At 46.6% G+C, this 24,033-nt stretch overlaps 1 protein-coding gene across 1 annotated transcript in view; it reads right to left on the bottom strand.

The window, feature by feature from the left end:
* Window positions 1-24,033, bottom strand: part of LOC117509297 — a 51,100-nt gene that overhangs the window by 17,600 nt on the left and 9,467 nt on the right. Inside the window, exon 2 of the mRNA XM_034168968.1 lies at window positions 162-420. Coding sequence (XP_034024859.1) covers window positions 162-420 — 259 coding nt within the window. The remainder of the gene's footprint in view (window positions 1-161; window positions 421-24,033) is intronic.

Here is a 24,033-nt window from a genome sequence, read left to right as displayed (position 1 = left end):
GTAAATGATAAAGGTGACCAGTCAGTATCTTTGACCCAAATACAAACCTCACAGCAACAGCATAGTTATATTCGTGCAAAGTGTGTGTGTGTGTGTGTGTGTGTGTGTGTGTGTGTGTGTGTGTGTGTGTGTGTGTGTGTGTGTGTGTGTGAGACACACACATGCAGTCATCAGGGCTGTCTGACAGCAGCAGCAGGAACTTGTTTTGAGGCAGGATGAGGGCGAAGCAGCAGTCTCTCCTGCCCCCTGGAGGTAACCTGGGCAGGTCCAGGATCTCTCTGCCCTCTGCGATGGACTCACAGTGGCTCTGCAGCAGCACCACCTGGTCTGGAGAAGATTCAGCATCCCGGCACACGAGCAGGTTTCCCTCTATGGTCAGGATGAGGTACTTCTCCTTCCACTGCTTAAACATGAATCCACCTGCACACAAACAGCACAGGGCCAGACGAGGGGACGGCTTTATTTACCTTTCAAAATATTATCACACAAACAGCATCTCTGTTTGTTTGTTCCACTGTTCCATAGTTCCTTTGACTGACTGCAGTAAACTTGATATATATATATATATATACACACACACGCACACACTCGCGTGTTGCCCGTGGGGATCCACGGGGTCTTGCGTAGTGTTTATAAAATAGGTAGCTGACATTTTTCAAGGGTGGTAATAAATTAAGCAAAATTTCTATAATCATTTGGAATTAGAGGTGGGCGGATCGGTTCTAATATCGATACCAATTCTGGTATTGATATTGAACGATCCTCGTGTAAAAAGATTGATACTCAAGCTTTTTTTCCCCCACACGCACTGAGTGCTGCGCACGCAGATTCATCAAAGTCTGCTCTCTGTCGTTAAGAGCAGCACTGCGCTGTGTCACACAACATGGAGCAGCGCACCCTCCCCCCTCTGCTCTTTTGTTGTTGCGCTGTCACATGGCTCATTGGTGCCAGCCAACAGCCGTGCAGGTAGGCTCAGCCTGGCCCGCCCACTCAGTGCTCTCCTTGACTCAGCCCTCTACCTCAGGAGAGGTTTGTGTTAAGTTGTGTTGAGTGATATTTTTTAAACAAAAATGTTGATTGTGATAAAGAATTTTTTATTTTTTTTGTCATGTACAATGTTTGGTCTTTTGGATCCTTTGGATCTATGAAGCTTAATATGAAAAAGTATTGGTATCGGTATCAATATCGGTGATACTGGGCCTGTATTTACTTGATATCGGATCAATATCAAAATTCCCAGTATTACCCAACTCTAGTTGGAATGAGTGTGAGTCCAGAATGTTTTTAGAACCTTACACCTCAACAATTTTTAGAAGAACTCAACCCTATTTCTTGTTAATTATGTACATTTTTAAAGTTAAATTCCTGTCTTAATGTATTTATAAATTGTATGTGAGTTGATGGTCTAGTGGATAAGCGTTGGGCTTCAGACCAAAGGATCCTCTCTTCAAATCCCAGCCTGACCAGAAAATCACTCAATGCCCTTGGGCAAGGTTCTTAATCCCCTAGTTCAGGGGTGGCCAAGTTTGGTCCTCAAGAGCCACATTCCTGACCACACTCCAGACCACAGTAGAAAGGGCCATCCAGACTCAAATACCAGCAACAAGTCCGAATGGTAGGGTCTGTCATGGTATGGGGGTTGGTGCCACTGCCCTTGGGAAAGGTTATTTACACATCTGTGACGGTAATATTAATGCAGAAAAGTCGTTGAGATTTTAGAGCTGCTGCTTGCAAAAAGACATATTTTTCAGTGATGTGCAATCATTTTTCCATAAGACAATGCAAAACCACATTCTTCACACATTCCAAAGGCAGGGAGGGGTTAAAAAAGAGGATATAGCTACTGGGCTGTACTGCCTAGGCCACTACTGACATGTACCTAGTAAAGAATGTGTGGAGAATTAAGAAAAAAAATAACGTAATGCTGAAATACCCTCGGGCATATAAGCATTGCTTTCTTTATAATTTGCATTGTCTTCCGTACATTTTGTACACGTTCAGATTAAATCATTTTTTGTTCATGTTGTGCAATTCAAGGAATATTTGTAGCTCACCCTCTGTGGATTTGCAGGTATTAATGAGACCATTGACCTGTATATAACACTGGATAGCTCAATGGCCAATATTTTTGAAGCAAATCGGCCATGTGATTTTGTAAAAAAAAAAATGCCTTCATGTGCAACTAACTATAAACTGCTCAAATCGCCAGTTCAAAGGCTGTGGAAGAACATTTCACCTGTGAGTATGATTGCAATGGAAAGTAATGAACAATAATTTGAATTATTATATGGTACGTGATTTTGCCAACTTCTGATTGGCCCATTCGCCACTTTCTGAGCTGTACCACATGCCGAGTTGACAGCCAATCGAGCGATGCCTTCTATCCATAATGACCAATCAGATAACGCGATACAACGCCTACTTTGGCCCGCCTCGAGTTGCGTTGTGCGTCGTCATGACGACACCGTGTACACAATGCAGTAAAAACTAAGGGCACAGAAAAAAACGCTGCTGGCTGCATCTGGTGCTGCTGGCTGGATCTCATCAACCCCCAGGGCCTTGCCACTGCAGAGTTGTTTGACTACCTCAGTGACTTTGACCAGGTAAATTGAGGCTGCTGCCATTCGGGCCTGTCGGTACCTTGCAACTGCCTCTGGAGTCCTCTGAGATAACATATCCCGGAAGGACTCCTTTAGTGCAACTATTAAAAAAAAAATCCACATTGCTATTTTATCCATCATGACTTTTGTTATCCATCCACTTTTGTTCTTGTTCACTTTCGTTCATGATATGGTACCAATACACATATATATATAAATATATTGTATATGTATGTACTGATAAGATTGTTGAAGATTACTCAAAACGTTTATAAACTAAAGAATCATAATGTTTATAGAATTGAGTATTTCTCCCAGTGAGATCTGAGTAATTAAATATAGAAGGAACGAAAGTGTCAAAGTATTAAAAGGCAAAAAGGAAATAAACCAAATAGCTAATCACGGCAGACATAGGTTAGGAGGGAAGAAGGTGACATTATCTGGAGCACAAAAATAACGAAATGAGAGAATCAGCTCAGTTATTACTTGAAATTGTTGACATTCTAATAAGCCGTCTGTGTGCGGTGCACATAACTTGTGAGTGGTAAGATGGCGGCCAGTTTGCTTGAGCAGTTTGTACGTAGTGTGTTGGCCAGTGAGCTATCCAGTGTTATATACAAATCAGTGAATGAGACAAATTTAACTCCATAGGAAGTCAGCTTTGAGTTAGCGGAAGTTAGCATGCATGCTAATGGCCACAAAATGTCTTATAAATGACTTCAGAGGTGTTATCAGGTTACAGAAACAGCGTTTTCAGTTTTAGAAGTGGTTATTTCTCGCTAGCTTTTACATAATATATGAGAAACACATATATAAACACACAAAACAGAGCGGTTTTGGAGAGACCAGCCACTGATGTCATGGTGCAGCTCGTCTCACCTCCAACACTGACAAACCAGACTGAAACAGAATGTGAGCCTTTTTAGCCTCTTAAAATACCCCTTAATCAATCAATCAATCAATTTTAAAATATTGATTTTAAATCTTAAAATCTTTGGCCAATCTTAAAATATGTCAAGGTTAGCCATCTTTCAACTTGTCCAGGGTGTTGTGTGGGCCGCTGAAGAGGAGGTACTGCTGGCCCACCACCACCAGAGGGCGCCCTGCCTGGAGTGCGGGCTCCAGGCACCAGAGGGCGCTGCCGCCTCACGAGAGCAGCCAGGGTGACAGCTGTCACCCATCACTGGACACAGCTGTTCCACTCAGCACGGAGGTATATCAGCAGGACGGCGTCTCCACCTCAGTGCAGAGATATCGCCTTGAGATAGAGGTAACCTTCTCTGCAGCATATACTGTGTTATCTAATAATACTTGTTAAACCTTTCAGGACAGCTGACTACCGAAAGCCGATTACTTGGATAAGTACTCACCTTCCTGCTTTAATGTGACGAGAGGTGGAGGCGGCTTCTTCCCTCTCCGTGTTACTGGGTGCAGCCGCATCCACACCTGTGTGTTTATTGCTCTCTCTTGCCAGCAGTACCGGATCCGACGAGCGGAGGCAGTGGCCACCTGGGAATTCGGGACTTGGCGGTTCCAGTACTTCCAGGGTTCGGTGGCAGAGGAGATCTGGGTGGTTCCGGTTCGACTTGGACGGACGTCTCCTACCTTCGAGCCTGCCCACACGACACCAGCAGGATTCGGCTTAACCCCAAATTGTTGATTGTTGTATTGGTTGTGCTCGTTTCACAACAGTAAAACTTGTTATTTACCTTCTCCATTGTCCGTTCATTTGCGCCCCCTGTTGTGGGTCCGTGTTCCTACACTTTCACAACAGGATATCTCGGCCAGCGTCATGGATCCCGAGGGGCGTCAACCGGCTGTTGAACGGCCAATGGAAGAACAGGGCGCGTCGGCGTCTTCGGGAGGGGTAATCGGTGAGTTGCAGCGGATCCTCACCGCTTTCACCACTCGGATGGATTTAATGACCGAGCAGAACGTTCTCCTAAACCGCAGGGTGGAGGCTCTCGCCGCACAAGTGGAAGCGCGCCCTCCGGGCGCCGCTGCGGCTCTCCCTCCCGAGGACCCTGCGCGTAATAGTGACGTTCCACTGGTCGTTCAACGGCCCCTCCCTCCGTCCCCAGAAGCATACATAAGCCCTCCAGAACCGTACGGAGGCTGTGTGGAGACGTGCGCGGATTTCCTTATGCAGTGTTCGCTCGTCTTCGCACAGCGTCCCGTGATGTACGCGACTGACGCTAGCAAAGTAGCTTATGTTATAAACCTGCTTCGCGGGGAGGCACGCGCTTGGGCTACAGCGCTCTGGGAGCAGAACTCACGACTCCTTCATACATACGATGGGTTTGTGCGGGAGCTCAGAACGGTGTTCGATCACCCCAATAGAGGAGAGACCGCTTCAACCGTGCTACTGTCAATGAGACAGGGGCGTCGGAGCGCAGCTGCCTATGCAGTCGCCTTCCGCATCGCGGCTGCGAGGTCCGGCTGGAATAGCACTGCCCTCCGCGCCGCCTTTGTAAACGGACTGTCACTGGTCCTAAAGGAGCACCTGGTGGCGAAGGACGAACCGCGGGATTTAGATGGGCTCATCGATCTAGTCATACGACTTGACAACCGGTTAGAAGAATGCCGTCGGGAACGAGGCGAAGGGCGTGGCCAGGCACGCGTCGTCCCTCTCCCTTCCGGTTCCGACCGAGCTCCGCCCTCCCCACGCTCCCCTGTACCTGCGCTCCGTGCGGCTACGGCTCCCCCTGCTGACGAAGCTATGGACACGAGCAGGGCAACATTTAGGGCGCCTGGAGCACAAAGGAGGCGGGCCCACGGAGCTTGTTTTGTTTGTGGCTCGATTGAGCATCTTGCAAACGACTGCCCCGAGCGGTTAAACTCCAACGCCCGCCCCTAGAGACTGGGCCTGGGGTGGGCCGAAACATTCACGTGGGACACACCCACATTGCCACACGACTCCCAGTCACGATCCTGTATGAGGATTCAACCCTGAAGGCCCCAGCACTGGTGGACACAGGCTCTGAGGGGAATCTGCTAGACAGTAGATGGGCCAGGGAGATAGGGCTCCCTCTGGTGGCTCTTACCTCGCCTGTACAGGTTCGGGCACTAGATGGCTCCCTACTCCCGCCGATCACGCATAAGACACCACCAGTAACTCTGGTGGTGTCAGGTAACCACCAGGAGGTGATCGAGTTCTTTGTGACTCAGGCCACCTCCCGTGTGGTTCTGGGTTTTCCCTGGATGTTAAAGCACAATCCCCGGATCGATTGGCCGTCCGGGGTAGTGGTGCAGTGGAGCGAGACCTGCCATCGGGAGTGTCTAGGTTCCTCGGTTCCTCCCGGCTCCCAAGCTAAGGAGGAGGTCAGAGTCCCGCCCAATCTGAGGACGGTGCCGGCGGAGTACCACGGTCTTGCGGACGTGTTCAGCAAGGACCTGGCTCTCACGCTTCCTCCTCACCGCCCGTATGATTGTGCCATTGATTTGGTGCCAGGCAGTGAGTTCCCGTCCAGTAGACTGTACAACCTCTCACGGCCAGAGCGCGAATCAATGGAGACCTACATCCGCGACTCATTAGCTGCCGGGTTGATCCGGAATTCCACCTCTCCGATGGGTGCTGGTTTCTTTTTTGTGGGTAAAAAAGATGGCGGGCTTCGTCCATGCATTGATTACAGGGGGTTGAACGAAATCACGGTTCGCAACCGATACCCGTTGCCCTTATTGGATTCAGTGTTCACCCCCTTGCATGGAGCCAGGATCTTCACCAAGCTTGATCTTAGGAATGCGTACCATCTGGTTCGGATCCGGAAGGGAGACGAGTGGAAGACGGCATTTAACACCCTGTTAGGTGATTTTGAGTACCTGGTCATGCCGTTCGGTCTCACTAATGCTCCCGCGACTTTCCAAGCGTTGGTAAACAATGTCTTGCGGGACTTCCTGCACCGGTTCGTCTTCGTGTATCTAGACGATATACTCATCTTTTCCCCGGATCCTGAGACTCATGTCCGGCATGTCCGTCAGGTCCTACAGCGGTTGTTGGAGAACCGCCTGTTTGTGAAGGGCGAGAAGTGTGAGTTCCACCGCACGTCTTTGTCCTTCTTGGGGTTCATCATCTCCCCGAACTCCGTCGTTCCTGATCCGGCCAAGGTGGCGGCGGTGAGAGACTGGTCCCAACCCACAAGCCGTAGGAAGCTGCAACAGTTCCTCGGCTTTGCTAATTTCTACAGGAGGTTCATTAAGGGCTACAGTCAGGTAGTTAGCCCCCTGACAGCCCTGACCTCACCAAAAGTACCCTTCACCTGGTCGGACCGGTGCGATGCCGCGTTCCAGGAGTTGAAACGGCGCTTCTCGTCTGCACCCGTTCTGGTGCAGCCCGATCCTATCAATCAATCAATCAATTTTTTTTTTATATAGCGCCAAATCACAACAAACAGTTGCCCCAAGGCGCTTTATATTGTAAGGCAAGGCCATACAATAATGATGTAAAACCCCAACGGTCAAAACGACCCCCTGTGAGGGGGGGTCGTTTTGACCTAACTGGCGGCGATCCTAGCCGCCAGTTAGTGGTTGAAGTGGACGCCTCGGACTCAGGGATAGGAGCGGTGCTCTCCCAGAGCGGGAAGACCGATAAGGTCCTTCACCCGTGTGCGTATTTTTCCCGCAGGTTGACCCCGGCCGAACGGAACTATGACGTCGGCAATCGAGAACTCCTTGCGGTGAAAGAGGCCCTCGAAGAGTGGAGACATCTGTTGGAGGGAACATCCGTGCCATTCACGGTTTTCACTGACCATCGGAACCTGGAGTACATCAGGACTGCCAAGCGGCTGAACCCCAGGCAAGCCCGCTGGTCACTGTTCTTTGGCCGTTTTGACTTCCGGATTACCTACCGTCCCGGGACCAGGAATCAGAGATCGGATGCATTGTCCCGGGTACACGAAGACGAAGTCAAAACGGAACCGTCGGATCCCCCGGATCCCATCATTCCGGAGTCCGCTATCGTGGCCGCCCTCACCTGGGACGTGGAGAAGACCGTCCAGGAGGCCCTGACCTGAGACCCGGACCCCGGAACCGGACCAAAGAACAGACTCTACGTCCCACCGGAAGCCAGAGCTGCAGTGCTGGACTTCTGTCACGGTTCTAAGCTCTCCTGTCACCCTGGGGTGCGAAGGACCGTGGCAGTCGTCCGGCAGCGCTTCTGGTGGGCGTCCCTAGAGGCCGACGTCCGGGACTACGTCCAGGCCTGTACCACCTGCGCCAGGGGCAAGGCCGACCATCGAAAGACCTCAGGGCTGCTACAGCCGCTGCCCGTTCCACATCGCCCCTGGTCCCACATCGGCCTGGACTTTGTCACGGGTCTCCCGCCGTCCCGGGGAAACACCGTCGTCTTCACGATAGTGGACCGTTTCTCCAAGGCGGTCCACTTTGTGGCCCTCCCAAAGCTACCAACGGCCCAGGAGACAGCGGACCTCTTGGTCCACCACGTCGTCCGTCTGCATGGGATACCATCAGACATCGTCTCCAATCGCAGTCCCCAGTTTTCCTCGCATGTTTGGAGGAGCTTCTGCCGGGAACTGGGGGCCACGGTCAGCCTCTCGTCCGGGTATCACCCCCAGACCAACGGGCAAGCAGAGCGGGCCAACCAAGAACTGGAGCAGACACTACGCTGTGTGACAGCCGCGCACCCGACGGCCTGGAGTACCCACCTGGCCTGGATCGAGTACGCCCACAACAGTCAAGTGTCGTCAGCCACCGGCCTCTCCCCTTTTGAAGTGTGCTTGGGGTATCAGCCCCCCTTGTTTCCGGTGGTTGAGGGAGAGGTCGGTGTGCCCTCGGTCCAGGCCCACCTACGGAAGTGCCGTCGGGTGTGGCGTGCCGCCCGTTCTGCTTTGTTGCAGGCCCGGACGAGGGCGAAGAAACATGCAGACCGGCGGCGGGCCCCGGCCCCTACGTATCGTCCTGGGCAGGAAGTGTGGTTGTCCACCAAGGACATTCCTCTGCAAGTGGACTCCCCAAAACTCCAGGAACGATACATCGGACCCTTCAAGATCCTTAAAGTCATCAATCCCGCCGCAGTGAGGCTCCAGCTCCCGGCCTCACTGCGGATCCATCCAGTCTTTCATGTTTCCCGGATAAAACCCCATCACACCTCACCCCTCTGCACCCCGGGTCCGGCACCACCTCCTGCCCGGATCATCGACGGGGAACCGGCTTGGACTGTGCGCCGGCTCCTCGACGTCCGTCGAATGGGCCGGGGTTTTCAGTACCTGGTGGACTGGGAGGGGTACGGTCCCGAAGAACGCTCCTGGGTGAAGAAGGGCTTCATCCTGGACCCGGCCCTCCTGGCCGACTTCTACCGTCGCCATCCGGACAAGCCCGGTTGTGCGCCAGGAGGCGCCCGTTGAGGGGGGGGTCCTGTTGTGTGGGCCGCTGAAGAGGAGGTACTGCTGGCCCACCACCACCAGAGGGCGCCCTGCCTGGAGTGCGGGCTCCAGGCACCAGAGGGCGCTGCCGCCTCACGAGAGCAGCCAGGGTGACAGCTGTCACCCATCACTGGACACAGCTGTTCCACTCAGCACGGAGGTATATCAGCAGGACGGCGTCTCCACCTCAGTGCAGAGATATCGCCTTGAGATAGAGGTAACCTTCTCTGCAGCATATACTGTGTTATCTAATAATACTTGTTAAACCTTTCAGGACAGCTGACTACCGAAAGCCGATTACTTGGATAAGTACTCACCTTCCTGCTTTAATGTGACGAGAGGTGGAGGCGGCTTCTTCCCTCTCCGTGTTACTGGGTGCAGCCGCATCCACACCTGTGTGTTTATTGCTCTCTCTTGCCAGCAGTACCAGATCCGACGAGCGGAGGCAGTGGCCACCTGGGAATTCGGGACTTGGCGGTTCCAGTACTTCCAGGGTTCGGTGGCAGAGGAGATCTGGGTGGTTCCGGTTCGACTTGGACGGACGTCTCCTACCTTCGAGCCTGCCCACACGACACCAGCAGGATTCGGCTTAACCCCAAATTGTTGATTGTTGTATTGGTTGTGCTCGTTTCACAACAGTAAAACTTGTTATTTACCTTCTCCATTGTCCGTTCATTTGTGCCCCCTGTTGTGGGTCCGTGTTCCTACACTTTCACAACACAGGGTCTGGGTCCGAAGACTATTCCCTGTAAATTTGAAGCCTCTGGCAATAATAAGACTGGGCTTATGCTGAACACAGACAGATGGACGGACGGGCGAAAGGACGGACAGACGCAAAGCCTTCGCAATACCCGATGGCCATATTTGATGGCCTCTGGTAACAAAAATAAAAATCCACAAAACTCGTCAGTCTTCAGCCCTTCAGACACAGTGGCGGCCACAACAAATTATTCTGAAATGTTTCTGTGTAGGCTCTCAGTTGTCCAGGTGGTTTCCATAGTGGAGAAGCTTGAATCTTCGACTGGACTGGGTTGCTTGATGCGAGGACGTTTCGCTTCAAATCGCAGAAGCTTCCTCAGCTAAAATTCTTGCTCTGGTAATCTGACCTCTGTCTTGACTCTTGTAGAGAAGAATAAACAGAAGCCACAAAAGCTGGAGTTTTAAACCTAACCAGACCTTTCCTACCGAGAGACAGACTGCTATATGCTAGTGACTAAACAATAGCTCTAATTAGCACCTATTGTGCTCTAGTTAGCACCCTCCTAATGACAGGGCAGCTGACTCATTAGCATGAACAAAAGACTGAAACTGCTTTGACCTGAGTACCCCATTGTAAACAGGGGACAAAGCGTGTCTCAGACCCCCTCCTCGGTTAAGGCTGGGTTTCAACTGTTTCACATAGAAAGCCTCTTTGACCCCTCTCTCAAACCATTTCTTCTCTCTGGCTAAGATTTTAACTTCCTTGTCCTCAAACGTGTGGTTGGTGTCTTCAAGGTGGAGATGAACTGCAGACTGAGATCCACTGGTGCCCTCTCTGCGGTGCTGGTATAGCCTGTTGTGTAAAGGTTGCTTAGTCTCACCTATGTAGTGTTTGTTACAGAATACACTACATTGCTCTGTTTGTAACTAGGGATCATGTCCTTAGGGTGAACTAATTTCTGTCTCAAGGTGTTAACCGGTTTAAAGTAAACTGGGATTTTGTGCTGTCTGAAGATTTTCTGTAGTTTTTCCCCTACTCCTGCTAAATAAGGGAGAGACACTCCTCTTCTTCTTGTCTCCGTCTCCTTTCTATCTGGTCTCTTTGTTCTCTGGGACTTCTGCACTTTGTTTCACAAGATAGAAGTCAGACTACCAGAGCAAGAATTTTAGCTGAGGAAGCTTCTGTGATTTGAAGTGAAACGTCCTCGCGTCAAGCAACCCAGTCCAGTCGAAGATTCAAGCTTCTCCACTATTCTGAAATGAGGCATTCTAGCCCAGGGAGTGTTTTTCTGGTACAACTGCATACACCAAGATCACGTAATTGGTGTTACAGGTAGTTTAGTCATTATTTTCTCTATTTATTTATGCTTTACTTATAAATATTACTTATCTACGGTTGTACATACAAAGCTTAAAGTGTCCTTTTGTGTTTTTTGAAACTTACCAACTGTTTTGTCTTGAAAAAAAATTGTGCAGTGACTCATGGAATTGTTTGGGCCTTGAAGGATCCACCTTATCATAGAAGTAGAGAGATGGAACTGCAACTTTTGATCTCGGGGCTGAGGTTGTACCCCGCATGCATGAGAGGACTTGGGGTTCTTCACTTGCAATCTTTTGCTCTGCAGCCAGTGCTGCGTTCACAGGTACAGTATTATAAACTCCAATATTCTGCTGGGAATCAACGACATCAAATATCACAAAATAAGGTTAAACATTAACATATATTTTGATCAATTAGTCTGAATAATTTACAGAGCCTTACAATTTGTAGCTGCCCCGATTATCGTTCACAAAGTCACGCTGCTCTCAAAATGAAAATGCTTCGTCGGTGCCGAACTGTTATTGCTGCAAAGGTTTGGAAACAACCAGTTTGGTTGAAAGATCAAGATATAATCCACGTATCCCACATGTCGGGAGCTATTCAGCTAAAATATATCTTACATAAAATATAGATCTTGCAGTCGATCTGCAACAAGGCAAGTTTTAAAAGACAGTTGAAGTCAATTTTATTCAGTCAGCTAAGGGAAGAGGATCACACCACCCTTTTATTTTTTATTTTTTTTTATGTGATTTCTGGTCCAAAAGATGATCTTATCTTCTAGTCCATTATTTTTTTAGTCTGAATCTCTTGTGTTATTTGCTGGGTTTTTTTTGTCTTAAACTTGGTGCTAATTTTGTTGATGTCTACGCTTCCACAGGCATACAGTTGCTATTTATTTTAATTTATTAAGATCGTATTGTTCTCTGTTCAATTTGTACTTATTTTATTTCATTGGTAATTCAGTTCAAAAGATTATATATAAACTTTACACTTAATGCTACTTACATTAAATGGTGAGATTATAATGTCTTTGCAATCTGTATGTATTTAATCGAGCTCCTCATTGTCAAGTTTTAGCCTCACATGGACCACAATGGAAATAAGCCTTTATGCTTTATCGTGTCATCCTTGTATCATTAATATATTCACCTTTCTACTGTATGTTTATATGGATTTAACAAGATTAACTCAGTTAATTCTGTGAATACTGCTGATTTCTGTTTTACTCTAAATACTGTTTTATCTGAGGGACTTTTACTGTGCTATTTACGAGTTTTATACTGTTATATTTATGAGTTTCACTATTATGCTTTTTTAAATGACAAAGAATTTGTGCTTTTATTGTACTTTTATAGACGTTTTATGAAAAATTTATTATTATTGACCGTGATTTTCCACCACAGTTGCTGACAGTCTGCATGCTCAATAATATTAACAAGTTTTGGCCTGAATACGATGTCAAATCAACAAGAACTTCACTCAAGCTACACTTTGAACATAGTTCGAGGGGATAACTTGCTGAAGCCATGGCAGAAAGCATAAGAAAACACACAGAAACTGCCCTTTACAAGCACATCTGGTGTTATTGCTGCCAGATGACTGGAAGTGAATTACCTCAACTCTCGCGCCCGAGTAGCTGAAATCTCTGGGTTAGAAGCTCACAAACGGAACACAATGGAACGAGATCTTGAGTTGGCCTTCCAGTCTCTCTAATTCTATCGCCTGACGTATCCTTCGTTAGCGAGTGAATGAAGGCTGTGAACATGGGTCACTTCACAAGCAACCTCTCAAATGGGACAGTCTAGTCATGCCACAAACAGTATGACATGGCAGACCATTACAGCGTTACAACGTACAGCCGCTAAATTGGAACACAGTCATTGTTACAACAGGTGAGACTTACTTTGAATGAAGACAAGTGAATCTGTCTTCATTTGTACTGTATAGGTATCCAAGATGGTGCACGATGCTAACGACTACTGAATAAATCAAATCAAATCAAATCAATTTTATTTATATAGCGCCAAATCACAACAAACAGTTGCCCCAAGGCACCTTATATTGTAAGGCAAGGCCATACAATAATTACGGAAAAACCCCAACGGTCAAAACGACCCCCTGTGAGCAAGCACTTGGCAACAGTGGGAAGGAAAAACTCCCTTTTAACAGGAAGAAACCTCCAGCAGAACCAGGTTCAGGGAGGGGCAGTCTTCTGCTGGGACTGGTTGGGGCTGAGGGAGAGAACCAGGAAAAAGACATGCTGTGGAGGGGAGCAGAGATCAATTACTAATGATTAAATGCAGAGTGGTGCATACAGAGCAAAAAGAGAAAGAAACACTCAGTGCATCATGGGAACCCCCAGCAGTCTAAGTCTATAGCAGCATAACTAAGGGATGGTTCAGGGTCACCTGATCCAGCCCTAACTATAAGCTTTAGCAAAAAAGAACGTTTTAAGCCTAATCTTAAAAGTAGAGAGGGTGTCTGTCTCCCTGATCTGAATTGGGAGCTGGTTCCACAGGAGAGGAGCCTGAAAGCTGAAGGCTCTGCCTCCCATTCTACTCTTACAAACCCTAGGAACTACAAGTAAGCCTGCAGTCTGAGAGCGAAGCGCTCTATTGGGGTGATATGGTACTACGAGGTCCCTAAGATAAGATGGGACCTGATTATTCAAAACCTTATAAGTAAGAAGAAGAATTTTAAATTCTATTCTAGAATTAACAGGAAGCCAATGAAGAGAGGCCAGTATGGGTGAGATATGCTCTCTCCTTCTAGTCCCCGTCAGTACTCTAGCTGCAGCATTTTGAATTAACTGAAGGCTTTTCAGGGAACTTTTAGGACAACCTGATAATAATGAATTACAATAGTCCAGCCTAGAGGAAATAAATGCATGAATTAGTCCTTAATTCATGCATAATTAGTCCTTTATTAGAATAAAGGAACTATAAATCTCTTATAAAAGTGAGATGTGTGCAACCGTAAACAAAACTACAGACAGGGATAATAGCTTGAAGCTAGCAGTTACTAATGGAGTGTATGAAATGGACTATAGAGTTTTTGCATTTCCGTATGGAGAAATAAGTGCTAACAGCAAAAGTACTAAATTGAGCATGAAAAGTTTTCATCCATTGTGGGTCTGACCCATGGATTTCTATTTAATCACTAGATGGAGAACCAGGACAATCAGCTCCTTCACTGGCCAGAATGCCGCCATCAACCAGGCATAAATAGAAATCAATGGGAATTATACCATAAATCTGTATTTTCTGTGCTGTTACATTAATTCAAACTCAGTCCCACATTTGTGCAGCCACTGTTTGTCAAAACAAATACAGAAGAGGACCAGACTATTTATATGAATTTCAATATATATAGTTTTAATATATAATCTATTTATATAATAGACTTGAATGAATTTGTTAGTCCCAGTCCAGATGTTGTGAAGAGTTCACCTGGAGTTATGAATTTTGTTTATATATATCAAGATAAAAAAAATAATGCCATCAGTTTGTCAAACAGAAACATATATAAACAAACTGTCTGCCATGACACAAGATACTAGTCTGATCCTGAATTAATTTCATTATGAAGTCATGATAAAGATGGGAAATAATTTCCAGACCAAGATGAAAGAAAACTGACACACTACATTGGGAAACATATCAAACAGAAATTAATCTCACTTCTGAAAATTCTTATATTAGTAGCAAAATATACAATGTCAAAGATGGTTAGCAACATTTCCTTTCTATGAATTTGCTCTTACAGAAAATCTCAAGATGTAAAACGTGATGTGAAGGAAAAACCCGAGGTGAATTAAAAAGGGATCAATTGAGATTTATGAAAGTGAGACTTCTAACTGAATCACTAAACGAATGGTGAGATATTTATCACGACAAAGCATTCAGGCAGTAAAACTGAAGTCACTACTTTACAGAATATAGATCTATGCTAAAAACTAAATCATTTACTAACCTTTTTTTCAGAGATTTTAGTAAAGTAGTCCCTTCGGCTGCTCCCTTGTTTTGCACTTGGGGTCGCCACAGCAAATCCAAGGTGGATCTGCATGTTTAATTGGCACAAGTTTTACGCTGGATGCCCTTCCTGACGCAACTCCACATTACATGGAGAAATGTGGCAGGGGTGGGATTTGAACCCGGAACCTTCTGAACTGAAACCAAGCGCATTAACCACTTGGCCACCACCCCTGCTTTTCAGAGATTTTAGTAATTTCCCCAAATCATTAATATTACATATAATACTCACTTATGAAAGGTCACACCACAATCCTTTGTCAGCTTGTTGCTGCACCTGAACGCTGCACAAAATGGCATTTCCAGATCACTTTAACCCAAGTTTAAGTCAGCACATCATGTATTTCTGTTTAATCTAATGGCTGACAACACATAATAACCCTAACCAAGATGGCAGCTGCCATGTAGTGTATTAAATAAAAATTGATGCATTCAACTTTGACCCAGCATACCAAGCATAAGCATACCAAACAGCAAATGTCAGCTGTGATCTGTTTGTCCCTAGTAAAAGTTGCATGCATGCTATTTGTCTTCACTACATGCAGGTGCTTCTAATTTTAGACACAAACATACAAGGTGGAGATCAAATACAATACACATTTCATTCAAGGTGTCAGCAACATGAGACTGAACTCAATTATGGAAACAGCAACATGAATGAATGAATTTACATAACTCAACTAAAGTGACTAAACCAACTGAACTACAAAATCACAATAAATCAGTGACACTAACAACACTGTTAAACTAAAACTGCTAATTTCTCCAAAAATATTAGTCCTATCAACTTTCTGTTTTCACAGTGTTCATCTTTGACCCAAAATACATGCGCATACCAAACGGCAAATGTCAGCTGTGCTCTGTTTGTCCCTGGTAAAAGTTGCGTGTGTTACACTCGTACAATGACGACGACGTCTCACCTGGTGTGCCAGTGACTTTATTGTACTGTTCACAATGTAAAACTGTAAAACAGAAAATAGAAGCAGCCTTCAGTATCAGCTTTCTGTGCTGCTATCTTGACCGTCTGCGCTTGCTTCCTGCTACAACAGGATTACAGTGCCAGTCAGCTTCATTACAAAGCCAATACTGCCACCCTCTGACCCAAATGGGTATTGCCCTACGATTACTTCAGGTAAAACAGGTGAGTCTACAAGTGACACAAAGCATTTTAAACTATAGTAATGAGAAAAATAAGGGTGGGGGGACCAAGTTAATTGCAAGCACTAATAAAGAAATCATTCTGGACATAATTTAAACAATTTGAACTAATAACATGTCCAGGGTGCCACACCCTCCCCTACTTAAACAAAAGAAAAAAAAAGGTTATACATTTTTTTTTAAACTCCATACACACTTATTACTGCACTACTGGTGCCTTTTCTCAAACAACCGCTATGCTGTATAGTGGCAGAACCCTTTTATACTGTGTTAAATACATCTAAACCCATAGTAGACTGTTGTACTGCTCTAATGATGCAGAATACTAGTTCTCGTAAAGGATAACCTTTTTTTTTTTCTTTTTTTTTTTTTTTTGACTTATAGACATCCTACTGTAACTAGACTCACTAATCGGCCAACACTCCACATTAGTCTGTTACCACACTCCCAGTGTCTACAGTCTGAAGCACCATAACATGTTTATCATCAGCTAAATTAGCGTCTGTGGCACTACAGTATGTACTAAAGATTAATGTTTTTGTTGTCCATTCTTGTCAATGTCAGTTCAAACTATTTTCCATTCCTAATGTTAGTGTATTTGACCTGCTAGCAATTTCTTACTTTAGTCTCTAGCAAATTGTCTGTGTTTCTGTGGGCACCCATAGTCTCCACAGTCTAGGAGCAAGGTGTTGCTGCGCCCACCTCATTGCTGTCCATCCCAGCTTGCCTGACAGTTGGTTGTCCCAACGTGTCGTACATCAGCATCCTTGGCCGCCGTCGCTCTCTCGGGGGGTGGATGTGCTGGGCCCGAGGTGATGGCCCTGGATCTATGTCAGAGTCTCTCTCTCCTTGCTGGTGTTGCTCCTCTTCATCAAATGTTTGGTCTTTTTGTTGCCCCTGTAAATCCTGTGATGTCTGCAGCTCAGGTTCCTCTTCTTCCACAGCCTGTATTTCTGGCTCACAGTCTCTTGTCTGCTGTGCTTCCATTTGTTGTTTCGAGGCCTCAGTTTCAGGAGTTGGAGCATCATCTCTGCCATTACAGTTGTGTTGGTGTGAGAACCTCCACACAAGTTCACTTTCATCCTCACTTTCCATGTCTGTTTCCTGAAGTTGCGACTCTTGCTGAGCTCTCCCTTTGTTTTGTCTCAGGCCTCTCTTTCTTTTGTCCTGCTTGCTTGTCCCTGGCTTTTCCACAGGTAGGCTGTCACATGGGAGCTGTTGTGTGGGCCGTTGGGCCGGGGGTTCCAGTATTTGGTGGACTGGGAGGGGTATGGACCTGAAGAACGCTCCTGGGTGAAGAGGAGCTTCATCCTGGACCCGGCCCTCCTGGCCGATTTCTACCGCCGTCACCCGGACAAGCCTGGTCGGGCGCCAGGAGGCACCCGTTGAGGGGGGGGTCCTGTTGTGTGGGCCACCAGAAGAGGAGGTACTGCTGGCCCACCACCAGAGGGCGCCCTGCCTGAAGTGCGGGCTTCAGGCACGAGAGGGCGCTGCCGCCACGGACACAGCCGGGGGTGACAGCTGTCACTCATTATCTCTTGACAGCTGTCACCCATCTACACTTCATCATCCCACTCCATAAAGACCGGACGTCATCTCCACCTCGTTGCCGAGATATCGTCTACCTTAGGAGGTAACCTTCTCAGCCTGCATATCCAGATAAGTGGTTACTCAGACACTGCACGAGTGTGTGTTAGAGGTGGAGGTGGAATTCCCACCGTTGTTGTTACTGGGTGTTCACACACCCACATCTGATTGTCTCTGCTCCTCGCCAGCAGTACCAGATCCGACACGCGGAGACAGTGGCCACCTGGGGTGTTCGGGATTTGGCGGCTCCAGTATTCTCCGGGTTCGGTGGCGGAGGAAATCGTGTGGTTCCGGTTCTTCTCAGGACAGACGTCCTCTATCCTCGAGCCTGCCCACACGTCACCTTTGCTAATTGACTATTGTACATATTCTGTAATCTGCTGTGTTTGGTTGTGCTTTTCACAACAGTAAAGTGTTCATCTTTGACTCTTTCATTGTCCGTTCATTTACGCCCCCTGTTGTGGGTCCGTGTCACTACACTTTCACAACAGGATATCTCGGCCAGCGTCATGGACTCCAAGGGGCGTCACCCAGCCATTGAATGGCCAATGGGAGAGCAGGGTGCACAGGCGTCTGCAGGAGGCGTGATTGGTGAGTTGCAGCACATCCTCACCGCCTTTACGGCTCGGTTGGATCAGATGACCGAGCAAAACATCCTCCTGAACCGCAGGGTGGAGGCTCTCTCCGCACAGGTGGCAGCGAGCGCTCAGGGCGCTGCTGCAGCTCCTCCTCCTGCCGACCCTGTGCAGGATATGAATGTTCCAGTGGTCATTCAACAACCCCTCCCACCATCCCCTGAAGCATACATAAGCCCCCCAGAGCCGTACGGAGGTTGTGTGGAGACGTGCGTGGACTTTCTCATGCAGTGTTTGCTCGTCTTTGCACAACGTCCCATCATGTACGCGTCTGATGCTAGTAAAGTAGCTTATGTAATTAATCTGCTTCGAGGAGAGGCACGCGCTTGGGCTACGGCACTTTAGGAGCAAAATTCACGGCTTCTTCATACGTACACTGGGTTTGTGAGGGAGTTCAAAACCGTGTTTGACCACCCTAACAGGGGAGAGACCGCTTCAACTGTGCTGCTGTCAATGAGACAGGGACGCCGGCGCGCAGCCGCTTATGCAGTCGACTTCCGCATTGCGGCTGCGAGGTCCGGCTGGAATAACGCTGCGCTCCGCGCCGCCTTCTTAAACGGACTGTCGTCGGTCCTGCAGGAGCACCCGGTGGCCAAGGACGAACCGCGGGATTTGGATGGACTTACTGATCTCGTTATACGGTTAGACAATCGGTTAGAGGAACGCCGTCGGGAGCGAGACGAAGGACGTGGCCGGGCACGCGCCGTCCCTCTCCCTTCCGGGTGTGAAAAGGTTCCGCCCTCCCCACGCTCCACAGCCACAGCGCTCCGTGGGGCAACAGCACCCCCTGCTGGTGTTGCTAGGGAAATGCGCAGGACCAATATAAGATCAAATGACAGAATGAGGAGGCTGGTCCACGGGGACTGTTTTTTCTGCAGCTCAAAGGAGCATATACAGAGAAACTGCCCCAAACGGCCAAAACGACAGCACTCGCCTTTAGAGACTGGGCTAAAGGGGGGTCATAACATGCACATGGGACACACACGTATTGCCACACGACTCCCAGTTACAATCCTGAGTGGGGATTTAACCCTTCAAGCCCCAGCACTGGTGGACACGGGGTCAGAAGGGAATCTGCTGGATAGCAGATGGGCTAGGGAAGCAGGGCTCCCTCTGGTGATCTTCCTTCACCATTGCAGGTGCGGGCACTATCAAACTCTGGTTATTGGCGACTCTGTTTTGAGAAATGTGAAGTTAGCGACACCAGCAACCATTGTCAATTGTCTTCCGGGGGCCAGAGCAGGCGACATCGAAGGACATTTGAAATTGCTGGCTAAGGCTAAGCGTAAATTTGGTAAGATTGTAATTCACGTCGGCAGTAATGACACTCGGTTACGCCAATCGGAGGTCACTAAAATTAACATTGAATCGGTGTGTAACTTTGCAAAAACAATGTCGGACTCTGTTGTTTTCTCTGGGCCCCTCCCCAATCAGACCGGGAGTGACATGTTTAGCCGCATGTTCTCCTTGAATTGCTGGCTGTCTGAGTGGTGTCCAAAAAATGAGGTGGGCTTCATTGATAATTGGCAAAGCTTCTGGGGAAAACCTGGTCTTGTTAGGAGAGACGGCATCCATCCCACTTTAGAGGGAGCAGCTCTCATTTCTAGAAATCTGGCCAATTTTTTGGGATCCTCCAAACTGTGACTGTCTAGCGTTGGGACCAGGAGGCAGAGCTGTGGTCTTATACACCTCTCTGCAGCTTCTCTCCCCCTGCCATCCCCTCATTACCCCATCCCCGTAGAGACGGTGCCTGCTCCCAGACCACCAATAACCAGCAAAAATCTATTTAAGCATAAAAATTCAAAAAGAAAAAATAATATAGCACCTTCAATTGCACCACAGACTAAAACAGTTAAATGTGGTCTATTAAACATTAGGTCTCTTTCTTCTAAGTCCCTGTTGGTAAATGATATAATAATTGATCAACGTATTGATTTATTCTGCCTAACAGAAACTTGGTTACAGCAGGATGAATATGTTAGTTTAAATGATTCAACACCCCCGAGTCACACTAACTGTCAGAATGCTCGTAGCACGGGCCGGGGCGGAGGATTAGCAGCAATCTTCCATTCCAGCTTATTAATTAATCAAAAACCTAGACAGAGCTTTAATTCATTTGAAAGCTTGTATCTTAGTCTTGTCCATCCAAATTGGAAGTCCCAAAAACCAGTTTTATTTGTTATTATCTATCGTCCACCTGGTCGTTACTGTGAGTTTCTCTGTGAATTTTCAGACCTTTTGTCTGACTTAGTGCTTAGCTCAGATAAGATAATTATAGTGGGCGATTTTAACATCCACACAGATGCTGAGAATGACAGCCTCAACACTTCATTTAATCTATTATTAGACTCTATCGGCTTTGCTCAAAAAGTAAATGAGTCCACCCACCACTTTAATCATATTTTAGATCTTGTTCTGACTTATGGTATGGAAATAGAAGACTTAACAGTATTCCCTGAAAACTCCCTTTTGTCTGATCATTTTTTAATAACATTTACATTTACCCTGATGGACTACCCTGCAGTGGGGAATAAGTTTCATTACACTAGAAGTCTTTCAGAAAGCGCTGTAACTAGGTTTAAGGATATGATTCCTTCTTTATGTTCTCTAATGTCATATACCAACACAGAGCAGAGTAGCTACCTAAACTCTGTAAGGGAGTTAGAGTATCTTGTCAATAGTTTTACATCCTCATTGAAGACAACTTTGGATGCTGTAGCTCCTCTGAAAAAGAGAGCTTTAAATCAGAAGTGTCTGACTCCGTGGTATAACTCACAAACTCGTAGCTTAAAGCAGATAACCCGTAAGTTGGAGAGGAAATGGCGTCTCACTAATTTAGAAGATCTTCACTTAGCCTGGAAAAAGAGTTTGTTGCTCTATAAGAAAGCCCTTCGTGAAGCTAGGACATCTTTCTACTCATCACTAATTGAAGAAAATAAGAACAACCCCAGGTTTCTTTTCAGCACTGTAGCCAGGCTGACAAAGAGTCAGAGCTCTATTGAGCTGAGTATTCCATTAACTTTAACTAGTAATGACTTCATGACTTTCTTTGCTAACAAAATTTTGACTATTAGAGAAAAAAATACTCATAACCATCCCAAAGATGTATCGTTATCTTTGGCTGCTTTCAGTGATGCCGGTATTTGGTTAGACTCTTTCTCTCCGATTGTTCTGTCTGAGTTATTTTCATTAGTTACTTCATCCAAACCATCAACATGCTTATTAGACCCCATTCCTGCCAGGCTGCTCAAGGAAGTCCTACCATTATTTAATGCTTCAATCTTAAATATGATCAATCTATCTTTGTTAGTTGGTTATGTACCACAGGCCTTTAAGGTGGCAGTAATTAAACCATTACTTAAAAAGCCATCACTTGACCCAGCTATCTTAGCTAATTATAGGCCAATCTCCAACCTTCCTTTTCTCTCAAAGATTCTTGAGAGGGTAGTTGTAAAACAGCTAACTGATCACCTGCAGAGGAATGGTCTATTTGAAGAGTTTCAGTCAGGTTTTAGAATTCATCATAGTACAGAAACAGCATTAGTGAAGGTTACAAATGATCTTCTTATGGCTTCGGACAGTGGACTTATCTCTGTGCTTGTTCTGTTGGACCTCAGTGCTGCTTTTGATACTGTTGACCATAAAATTTTATTACAGAGATTAGAGCATGTCATAGGTATTAAAGGCATTGCGCTGCGGTGGTTTGAATCATATTTGTCTAATAGATTACAGTTTGTTCATGTAAATGGGGAATCTTCTTCACAGACTAAAGTTAATTATGGAGTTCCACAAGGTTCTGTGCTAGGACCAATTTTATTCACTTTATACATGCTTCCCTTGGGCAGTATTATTAGACGGTATTGCTTAAATTTTCATTGTTACGCAGATGATACCCAGCTTTATCTATCCATGAAGCCAGAGGATACGCACCAATTAGCTAAACTGCAGGATTGTCTTACAGACATAAAGACATGGATGACCTCTAATTTCCTGCTTTTAAACTCAGATAAAACTGAAGTTATTGTACTTGGCCCCACAAATCTTAGAAGCATGGTGTCTAACCAGATCGTTACTCTGGATGGCATTTCCCTGATCTCTAGTAATACTGTGAGAAATCTTGGAGTTATTTTTGATCAGGATATGTCATTCAAAGCGCATATTAAACAAATATGTAGGACTGCCTTTTTGCATTTACGCAATATCTCTAAAATCAGAAAGGTCTGGTCTCAGAGTGATGCTGAAAAACTAATTCATGCATTTGTTTCCTCTAGGCTGGACTATTGTAATTCATTATTATCAGGTTGTCCTAAAAGTTCCCTAAAAAGCCTTCAGTTGGTTCAGAATGCTGCAGCTAGAGTACTGACGGGGACTAGCAGGAGAGAGCATATCTCACCCGTGTTGGCCTCCCTTCATTGGCTTCCTGTTAATGCTAGAATAGAATTTAAAATTCTTCTTCTTACTTATAAGGTTTTGAATAATCAGGTCCCATCTTATCTTAGGGACCTCATAGTACCATATTACCCCATTAGAGCGCTTCGCTCTCAGACTGCGGGCTTACTTGTAGTTCCTAGGGTTTGTAAGAGTAGAATGGGAGGCAGAGCCTTCAGCTTTCAGGCTCCTCTCCTGTGGAACCAGCTCCCAATTCAGATCAGGGAGACAGATACCCTCTCTACTTTTAAGATTAGGCTTAAAACTTTCCTTTTCGCTAAGGCTTATAGTTAGGGCTGGATCGGGTGACCCTGGACCATCCCTTGGTTATGTTGCTTTAGACGTAGACTGTGTTTCATAATTATTGTATGGCCTTGCCTTGCAATGTGGAGCGCCTTGGGGCAACTGTTTGTTGTGATTTGGCGCTATACAAGAAAAAAGTTGATTGATTGATTGATAGATGGCACCCTTCTCCCTTTAATCATGCACAAGACACAACCAGTAACTCTGGTAGTGTCTGGGAATCATCGGGAGGAGATCGAGTTTTTTGTGACTCCTTCTACCTCCCGCGTGATTTTTGGCTTCCCTTGGATGTTGAAACACAATCCCCGGATTGATTGGCCGTCTGGGGTGGTGGTTCAGTGGAGCGAAACCTGCCATTGGGTGTGTTTAGGATCCTCGGTTTCTCCCGGTTTACAGGCTAAGGAGGAGGTCAAAGTCCCTCCCAATCTGACAGCGGTGCCGGTTGAGTACCACGATCTTGCTGACGTCTTCAGCAAAGATCTGGCACTCACCCTTCCTCCGCACCGTCCGTACGATTGTGCCATTGATTTGATACCAGGCGTGGAGTTCCCGTCCAGCAGGCTGTACAACCTCTCACGACCTGAACGCGAATCAATGGAGACCTATATCCGGGACTCATTAGCTGCCGGGTTGATCCGAAATTCCACCTCCCCGATGGGTGCAGGTTTCTTTTTTGTGGGCAAGAAAGATGGCGGACTCCGTCCATGCATTGATTACAGGGGGCTGAATGAGATTACGGTTCGCAATCGATACCCGTTGCCCTTGTTGGATTCCGTGTTCACCCCCCTGCATGGAGCCAAAATCTTTACAAAATTGGATCTTCGGAATGCGTATCACCTGGTTCGGGTCCGGAAGGGAGACGAATGGAAGACGGCATTTAACACCCGATTAGGT

The sequence above is a fragment of the Thalassophryne amazonica genome, chromosome 4 (genome assembly GCF_902500255.1).
Source record: "Thalassophryne amazonica chromosome 4, fThaAma1.1, whole genome shotgun sequence".
NCBI lineage: Eukaryota > Metazoa > Chordata > Actinopteri > Batrachoidiformes > Batrachoididae > Thalassophryne > Thalassophryne amazonica.
The sequence above is the reverse complement of the archived record's forward strand: the minus strand, read 5'-3'. Positions and strand labels throughout refer to the sequence as shown.